The sequence below is a fragment of the Apodemus sylvaticus genome, chromosome 12 (genome assembly GCF_947179515.1).
Source record: "Apodemus sylvaticus chromosome 12, mApoSyl1.1, whole genome shotgun sequence".
Classification (NCBI taxonomy): domain Eukaryota; kingdom Metazoa; phylum Chordata; class Mammalia; order Rodentia; family Muridae; genus Apodemus; species Apodemus sylvaticus.
The window spans coordinates 73,661,909-73,671,436 of NC_067483.1; the positions used below are offsets into that span (position 1 = coordinate 73,661,909).

The 9,528-nt window shown below is 39.4% G+C and overlaps 1 protein-coding gene across 2 annotated transcripts in view; it reads right to left on the reverse strand.

Annotated features, from left to right (window-relative positions):
* Nucleotides 1-8,895, reverse strand: part of Mael (maelstrom spermatogenic transposon silencer) — a 31,020-nt gene extending 22,125 nt beyond the window's left edge. Inside the window, exons 1-5 of one of the 2 annotated variants that reach the window (XM_052201157.1) lie at nucleotides 8,764-8,895; nucleotides 8,498-8,590; nucleotides 7,128-7,227; nucleotides 5,660-5,815; nucleotides 4,236-4,277 (exon numbers count right to left, since the gene is read on the reverse strand). In XM_052201157.1, coding sequence (XP_052057117.1) covers nucleotides 4,236-4,277; nucleotides 5,660-5,815; nucleotides 7,128-7,227; nucleotides 8,498-8,590; nucleotides 8,764-8,895 — 523 coding nt within the window. The remainder of the gene's footprint in view (nucleotides 1-4,235; nucleotides 4,278-5,659; nucleotides 5,816-7,127; nucleotides 7,228-8,497; nucleotides 8,591-8,763) is intronic. The other variant, XM_052201158.1, reaches the window with a different exon arrangement.
* Nucleotides 8,896-9,528: the final 633 nt, after the last annotated feature.

Below are 9,528 nucleotides of genomic sequence, written 5' to 3' on the forward strand. Positions count from 1 at the left end.
CAGAAACTAGATTTCACAAAAAATAATGTGATTTTTGTTGAGTTTTAAGTCTTGCTCTGTGGCACAGGCTGGCAATGAAATCTCTATATCTTATGCTAGCCTCAAGTTGTAGAAGTCCTCCTGCCTTAAGTCTTTCAAGTTCTGGAATTACAAGTATAAGCTACTGTACCTGGCTTCATTCATGGGTCTTAAAGACTTATTTTCATTTAGTCTTTGTGTGTGTCTATGAACACTGAGTGCAGGTACCTATAGAGGCCTGAAGAGGCATTGGATCCCCTGAATTAGACAGCTGTGAGCATCTTGATGTGGATACTGGAAACTGAACCCCATCTTCTAGAAAGTACTCTTAACTGCTGAGCCACCTCTCTCTAGCTCCTCCATTTGTTTTTAACTACCATCTACTTATCCTAGCACAATGACCTCAAATAATGTAACTTGTGAGGGAGATTTTAAAATGTTTCTGAGTGATAAGCTTCTTTTCCTATTTCAAAATATATGAGGCATAACAAAAAAATCTCAAACTCCTTAGTCCAGTTTTCAACTTTGGTTCTAGGGCAGATCTATACCTTTTTTTGTTTGTTTTTTAAATATTATGACCAGAAAACGCAAAATATAATGGGATAATACAAAATATTTTTACTAAAAACAGAATTATAGAGTCAGAAACAGCTCAACAGGTAGGTAAAAGCATTAGCCTTATAATCCTGACAACTTGAGTTCAGTTCCTAAAACCCACATTATTAAAAAAAAAAAAAAAAAAAACCTGGGGCCATTTGCATCAGGGAGCAGGGAGCCTCCACAGCCTTCTGTGATAGCCTGCTAGGAGAGAGTGATCTCCCAGCAGTGCTTTCACTTCTGAGCACAGAGGTGAGATCTCCACCTTCTCTCTGGAGGGGACCAGCTAGGAGCACACAGGGCACAAGATCAGTGGAGCAGCTGGGACAGAAGTCTTCCTGCCAACATTTGCACCGGGGAGTCAGAAGACTCAGCAGCCTTCTGTGCATAGCCCGACTGGAGGGAGAGATCTCCCAACAGTGCTTTCACTTCTGAGCTCAGAAGAGTAAGGACATAGGCTTATAGGCCCACAGGAGGAACAAACTCCAGCCAGAGACAACAATACCAACTATCACCAGAGATAACCAGATGGTGAAAGGCCAGCACAAGAACCCTACCAACAGAAACATCAGAACTCAGTTCTCCCACCACAGCAAGTCCCAGATAAACCAAAACACTGGAAAAGCAAGAGTTGGATTTAAAATTGTATCTCATGATGCTGATAGAGGGCTTCAAGAAAGACTTAGATAACTCAAAGAAATACAGGAGAACATCGGTCAACAGGTAAAATTCCTTAAAGAGGAAACACAAAAATCCCTTAAAGAAAGACAGGAGAACATGGATCGAAAGGCAGAAGCCCTTAAAGAAGAAACACAAAAATCCCTTAAAGAATTTCAGGAAAACACAATCAAGTGAAGGAACTGAACAAAACCATCCAGTATCTAAAAGTGGAAGTAGAAACAATAAAGAAATCATAAAGCGAGACATCTCTGGAGATAGAAAACCTTGGAAAGGATTCAGGAGTTAACAACAGAATACAAGAGATAGATGAGATAGAAGAAAGGATTTCCGGTGCCGAAGATACCATAGAAAACATTGACTCAACAGTCAAAGAAAATGAAAATGCATAAAGCTGGTAACCCAAAACATCTAGGAACTCCAGGACACAATGAGAAGACCAAACCTAGGTATAGAAGAGAGCAAGGATTTACATCTTAAAGGCCCAGGAAATATCTTCAACAAAATTGTAGAAGAAAACTTCCCTAACCTAGAGAAAGAAATGTTCATGAACATACAAGCAGCCTTCAGAACTCCAAACAGACTGGACCAGAACAGAAAGTCCTCCTGTCACATAATAATCAAAACACCAAATTCACTAAACAAAGAAAGAATATTAAAACAGTAAGGGAAAAAGGGCAAGTAACTTATAAAGGTAGACCTATCAGAATTACACCAGACTTCTCACCAGAGAAGATGAAAGCTAGAAGATCCCGGGCAGATCTCATACAGACCCTAAGAGAACACAAATGCCAGCCCAGGTTACTATACCCAGCAAACTCTCAATCATCATAGATGGAGAAACCAAGATATTCTATGATAAAACCAAATTTACACAGCATCTCTCCACAAATCCAGCCCTACAAAAGATAATAGGTGAAAAATGCCAACACAAGGAGGGAAACTACACCCTAGAAAAAGCAAGAAAGTAATCTTCCAACAAACCCAAAAGAAGATACCCACACAAATATAAAAATAACATAAAAAATAACAGGAAGCAAGAATCACTATTGCTTAATATCTCTTAACAATGGACTCAATTCCCCAATAAAAAGACATAGACTAGTGAAATATTTCTCATGTAAATCTTTAATTTGATCAGAAAATGTAATTCCCCTTTTAATTTAGTAATGCTTTTTTATGTCTACCATTTTATCTGCATTATTTTTCATGATAATCTTCAATTTTACTATGTCTTTCTATATATTTCTTCTATTTTATCAGGAATGTTTTCAATGTAAATCTGATTTTATCACAAATGTTTCTAATTCCACCTTCAATTAATTTAGAGTTTTTATATCTATCATTTTATATGTAAAAAATTTCCACAAAATAGTCAATTTTAACATGTTTGTCTATATATTTCTTGAATTTTACCAGAAATATTTTCCATGTAAATCTTCAATTTTATCTGAAAATGTTTACAATTCCACCTTCAATTAACTTAGAATTATCTTTATGCCTATCATTTTTCTGTATAATTTCCATGATAATCTTTAATTTTAACATGTTTTTCTATGTATTTCTTCAATTTTATCAGAAATATTTTCCATGTAAATCTTCAAGTTTATCAGAAAATGCTTATAATTCCACTTTTAATGAACTTAGGAATACTTTTTTGCCTACCATTATTATATCTATATAAAAAATTCCATGATAATCTTTTATTCTAATATGCTTTTCTACATTTTTCTACAATTTTATCAGAAATATTTTCCAAGTAAATCTTCAATTCTATCATAAAATGTTCCTATTCCGTATTTCAATTAATTTAGCAATGTTTTACATGTCTACCATTTTACTCTTTAATTTTCCATAAAAATTGTCAATTTTAATGTGTTTATCTGAAATATTTTCCATGTAAATCTTTAATTTTATCACAAAGTGTTTTTCCTTCCCTTTTCAAAAAAAAAAAAAAGATTAAAAAAAAAAAAAAACCCAAACAAAAAAAACGCTGGATGTGGCAGTGGGCATCTGTACTCTTACCACACCTATCTCATGATGGGAGACAGAGGCAACTGAGCAGCTTATGATCCAGCCAGCCTGCTTCACAAGGTGGGGCAACAAACTGAGTCCCCAGAGCTGTCCTCTGACCTACCCATGTGCATGGAGCACATGTGTGCTCATGTGTATGTACACACATTAGAAAAGTTACAATATGCCAGTAGGCTTGACAAACATCTATTTCTAATACTATAGGCTAGCTGACCATATTTTAAAGTTAAACTGTACAAGCAGGAATTAAATGGTTCCTTAAACAATATATTGCCCGATTCTCTCAATTTAATGTAAAACTAATGATTTTCATTTTAGTCAAATAGGAAACTGCTTAAAATCTTGTTTCTAGTAAGAGCTGAGCTCCAATGTTAAGATAAATTTAGTCAGTCAAACTTTTTTGTTACAAAATACTTAAAAACTTGATTTTTTTCACCCAAAACTCAAAACTGTTCCACTCTGAACTTTTTAAAGTACAGATTCTAAAAAAATGTTTTAAAATAGACATTGCTCATTAAGTAGGTCTTAGTCTGGATCACCTGAAACTTCTCATGACTTTCCTAAGAGCCTGACTCCTATACCAACAGCTGACCTTGGAAACCTGTGTTTATTAACATTAGGAAAATAAAATCATATTACCTTGGAAAGAAGAGAGCTCACGCATAAATACAAGTCAGGAAAACGTTGAAAGTTTTGGGATGGAAGTCCAACTCTGGGGCAGTGACTGCCCAGCATGTGTGAGGCCTCAGTTCAGTCCCCAATACCAGGGGTGTGCATGTGGGGGTTAAAGGTTTTAAAGATAATTCATCCTATCATTCCTTGCAGCTTACATTTTCTAAGTTAAAGGACTAAGTCTTAACAGAGCTGTACACTCTCAGTCCCTCTTATCCGAATTCCTTTATACTTACTTGCAGCCTGGCAATGGAATCGAAATCCTCGTGGAATTTCACCTATAACACAAAGTGCTTTGTTGAGAAACAGAAATCTAAAGTTCTCTTGTGCTGCAGTAATGCTTCATATGATGACCAAGTTTCAGTGTGGGTTATTTTTATTACCTTAAAACATAAAATTAAAACTCATATTGACCACCGGGCAGTGGTGGCGCATGCCTGAAATCCCAGCACTTGGGAGGCAGAGGCAGGCGGATTTCTGAGTTCAAGGCCAGCCTGGTCTACATAATGAGTTCCAGGACAGCCAGGGCAACACAGAGAAACCCTGCCTTGCAAAAAACAACAAACAAACAAACAAAAAACCCTCATATTGCCCTTTCCTTGTTTTTGCTCTGTTTTGTCTTGGTGGTAGTTGTTTAAATCAAACATATATGATAATTAACATAATTTTTATGTAATTTCAAGCTACTTTTCACAGCAAGTTGTTCCTTGCAGGACAATTATACTGGGGAAAGAAAATTCATGGCAAAGAACTTCTATAGCTAGGATACAATGGACAGCTGAGGGTGGTGGGAGATGATACTGCAAGCATACATAACATTTTCAGATTGTTGTAATTTTATCCTATCAGTGTTTCACAACACCCCCCCCCCCACACACACACAGTCTAAACACTGTATGGCTTGCCCTAAGCAGCAATGTCCACAAGCATAAGATGATTAACTCTGCTGTCCTCTGAGAATGAACAAATCCAAAATAAGCTCTTTCCTCTCTTGATACATTTCCCCTCTTGACTTTAAAGGTATTACCTGCTCTCTGTCCTTTGGGAAATGACTAGATCCTACTCTTTGTAACTATCTTGCTTTTCAGTTGTTTCTTGAGACAGGGTATCACTGTGTAGGCTAAATCTTCTTGCGCTAGTTAGCCTCTGAAAGAGTGCGCTGAGGTTACAGGTTTGAGTCTCCCCTGTGCCACTGTTTTGCTTTTAGTAGAACTGAATAGTGGAAAGGAGATGACTAAGGATGTTTAGAGTACTGGTCTACCTCCATACCTGTTCAATAGTTACTAATATTTTACAAATGAGCTAGCTGGTTTGGAAAGGTATTTTCAAGGTGATAGGTAGTATCAACTTCAGACTACACAAACTACTGAGGTGAAGGATGGGATAGTGGAAAGAAAAAGGAGGGACAAAACAGAAAAATCCCAGGGTGTTAAGGCCATGTGTAAACCAACAACAGATTGTGCATTTTTAAGGTATTTTATCGTCTGAATTCTAATGTCCACTTAAGAGGAAAAGCTTCAATAACCAAAATAGTTGGAACTTAAATATTATGTCTATGCACTCTTTAAGAACTCACCAGGTCTTAAGAAAACTACTACCATGAAGCCAGTTTTTTTAAAAATCATATACTTTTAAAATCTATCAAATGCTGGCTGCTTACCTGGATGGATAAAGCTGTGGAAATCTGCCATAATACCTTCCTGGAGGGAGTACTTAACACAGCCAATTTCACAAGGGAGGAAGCGCTGTTCACAATGAGGAGGTAGCTCACCATGGCTAAAAATGTTCAGAAAATAAAAAATGCCTCCAAGGAGAGCTGAAAAACAAAACAAACAGAAACCCAAGACTTTTAGAACTGCTTTTGTGCAGGTATGTGATCTGTGTTAGTGAATTATAAAACAGAAAACTCAATTATAACAGGTAAGTTAAAAAAATTGCAATCACATTTATCAAGATTTTAAGTAGTAACCATTCTTTATATAAAGAATAAAATTATTCAGTCTTGCAACAGCTTTTACATGATTCAGCTATAGATTAGCATTAATTTCAGCAAGGACATAAGCTGTGACATATGCAACAAATAGGTTTGGAAAATAAAGTCCAACAGAACAAATGAAGTAGAACTGTAGCTATGGAAATTTAGTTCTCTGCCTTTGTACTTTCTGCCACTATACAGAAGACCACCTATAATACAAGAGAAATATGTGGGACTGGCACTGGTCACTTAAACTCAATGTTAAAACTTTGCATTAAACAAAGGCAGAACACAAGAAAACCAGTCAGAAGGCACAGAAAAGGCCCTTAGCTACATTCTCCTCTAAGGTAGTACAATAATTTATCCTTGCTTCATGCCTGCCCACCTCAGGATATTTTAAAATTCCTTATTCTTAATTGACAATAATAGCACATCCTTATGGCTTACCATAGGGCTTCAATGAATTATTAAATTGTGGAATGATTAAAAATCAAACCAGTTAACATATCCAACAATTCATAACCTTGCATTTTTGTATTCCAACATTTAGTATCTACTCTTACTAGTCTGGGAAATAGGTCAAAAGCCTTATTATCCTTCTTGTCTTCCTCTATAATCAAAGTGTGGGAGCTCAAAGAAGTCTAATGTTTAATAATACATGAAGTGGTAGAAACCAAGAGATTTTTGTTACAAAAAACTTTCCAGTATTATTTCAACAAATGCAAATTAGTTCATCCGGCATTACATTAGTGCTAGAATATTTAAACCTGTGATTTTGAGGTGTAGGATCAAATGAACAGAACACATTTGGGGGTGGGATGCACTTGCATGGGTGTCCCTGAGTGAGGCTATCAGACACCCATCTCTAGTGTCTTTCTCTAGGAGTTGTCCTTGTTTCTTTGGGACGGATCTCTCATGGGGATTTGAGGTTTACTAATTAGGCCAGGCTGGGAGCTACCCTGTCCACCTCCCAGCACAGGGACTATAAACTAGCACTACCACCACTTTTTATATGGGTGCTGGTCCTTACCACTGCATGGCAAACACCATTTCCATCTTCCCACACCATACAGAACTTTCTTCTTCTTTTTTTTTTTTTAAATTGCCCAATATGCCATTCAAATTTGAGCGAAGTATTTTAGGAATACTCTACCTTGATCACTTTTTATAGATAAATTTGACATATCAGGGGGAGAAACACTTGGTTTTGGTACAAGCATGCCTGGCCTCCTCAGTGGTGTAGATACAAGTTTCTGAAAGTAAGAGAATCACCAATCAAACACTTTTAAACACAGCCATTACTAGATACTTTACTTTCTGTACTTAAATTTAACAAGGTAACCTCAAAATAGCCCTAAACTTAATGAACCTCAAAGTAGCCTGTGGACTACATCAGCATTCCCTCAAGGGCAATGAAAACATCATCAGTAAATACCAGCAGACCACAGCAATCTAAGAGAAGATCGGTGTGGCGAATTACAGCAGAAAGTCGTTTGCTCACTCTCCATTGTCTCATTTCCCAGAGTCTCTAACTACCAAACACCAGGCTGGTGTGCAAAAGAATAGTATTTAAAGAAAACAACAAATTCTAAAGCCTATAATGTTGTTTGTGGTTTTCATTTAAAAGTGAAAACCACAAAAGGGTGTGCCTCCAACTATCACAAAAAACACACACTATATACTTAAGTTTTGTGGAGAATTTTTTCTTCACATTTTTATTCTTTTTCTCTCTTTTTGTGTACAAACAGGTGCTTGGCTGCATGTATGTGTGTCACATGTGTGCAGCACCAGTGGAAGCCAGAGGAGGGCATTAGAATCCACGGGAACTGAGTTACAGATGGTTGTGAGTCACCATGTAGGTGCACTGACTTGAAATTGGGTCTTTTGGAAGGAGATATGTTTTATGGAAAATTCTGGTAAGAAAAATCAAAGTTCAGAAGCACAAAACCTCAAAAATCCACCTGACTTAAGTCATCAACTTAAAACGCTAAATCTACCATATTTAAAAATAACTTGCCACTATTTTGAATTTCAATCCAATGTCACCAATTTAAGAATGAAATTTCAGTATGCACAAATAGAGAAAAACAACATAAGGGAGAAGAAAAAGACTTCATTAATGACCTTGTAGTTACCAACTTAATTTACTATCCCACCACTCCGGAATTTGCTTTTTGTTGTTGTTGTTGTTGTTGTTGTTTTTCTCTATTTGTCTGGAGGATCTACACATGTTAAAACCCAGGTCTTCACGTCTTGTTATTTCAGTATTTAAAGCACTGTTAACAGCTTGCTTCTAGGAATCATTTAAATAAAACCCAGCTCCCTTTAAAGGTACGCTGACTTTTTAAAGCCATCTAACTGTGAAGAGTTGCAAGGCGCTCTGGGAGGCCTTCAGTGCAAGCCCTGACCACCAAACCCGCCTTTCCCCCGGGTTTCGGTACTGTGTGGAAGCTTCCCGAAGGTTCCTCGGACTCCACCGCGGCTGGAGTCCAAGGAGGGCAGGCGAGAGGTGGCTGCCCTTACCTGCTTCTCTGAAGGCCCAGAATCCTTTCCCTGGGCTGCTCTCCACTCTCGAGCCATTTCTGAGTATTTCTCCTTCTCATCCTCCCTCAGGAGCTTTGGGAGAAGAGGGAGACAAGAGAGGCAAGCGGTGAGGCGTCCGTTCCACGCCCCGGTTCTGGAAGGTTCTGTCGGTTGGTCCGGCCCTCGGGCCGCGTCCCCTCCACGGGCACCCGCAGCCCAGGTTCCCACCACACCCTCCCCGCTGCCCAACTGCCCCGCAGCCTCACCGCCCAGTCGGCCGAGCAGTAGGGGATGGCGTCTGCCACGCGGGCCACCGGCAGGCCTCGCCGGCGCAGTTCGGGAATCTTCTCCTGTACGAAGAAATAGTAGGCATTGCGGCTGGCCCTGCGGTTGGGCATGGCGTCGTCGGGCCTCGACGCCCTCCAGAGACACAGCAAGCAGCCGGCGCCCTCGCCGGGCTCCCGCCCTTAGTAACCGAGCTCGGAGCCTGCGCACGCTTCAGCCAGGCGCTTGGCCAATCAGGGCGCAGCGCGCAGCCGCATTGGCCCCCGCTGGGGGGGAAAACAGCCTGAAACTGGAAGAATCCACCTCGTGCGTGGGGGGGTGGAGGGGGCGGGGAGGGAGGAGGAGCGAGGCGCAGGTGGGGAGAGCACTGTGATTGGCTGGCTCATTTGCCCAGTAGGCGGGGATTGTCACGTGGTAGGCCTGGTACCTTTTTTTTTCTTTTGTATATTGTTGCGTGATGTCCCTGCTTAGCAGGAAGAGGACTCATGGGTGCTTTCGGTTCCTGGGTGTTTCACAGCCAGAACTAGCAAGCTTGTGCAAAACATTGAGAGGGAAAAGGTGGGGACAGTTGGGTGTTTTCAAGACAACAACGACAACAACAAAACCAACATATTTGAAAACTTCTGTTATTACCATTTGGGGAGCTGAGGATAGACCCAGAGCCTCTAACACGCTAGGCGAGCAAACCCTCTACCACAGAATTATGTTCTCAGCTCCTTCCCCCAATTTTTCAAGTGTAATTTACA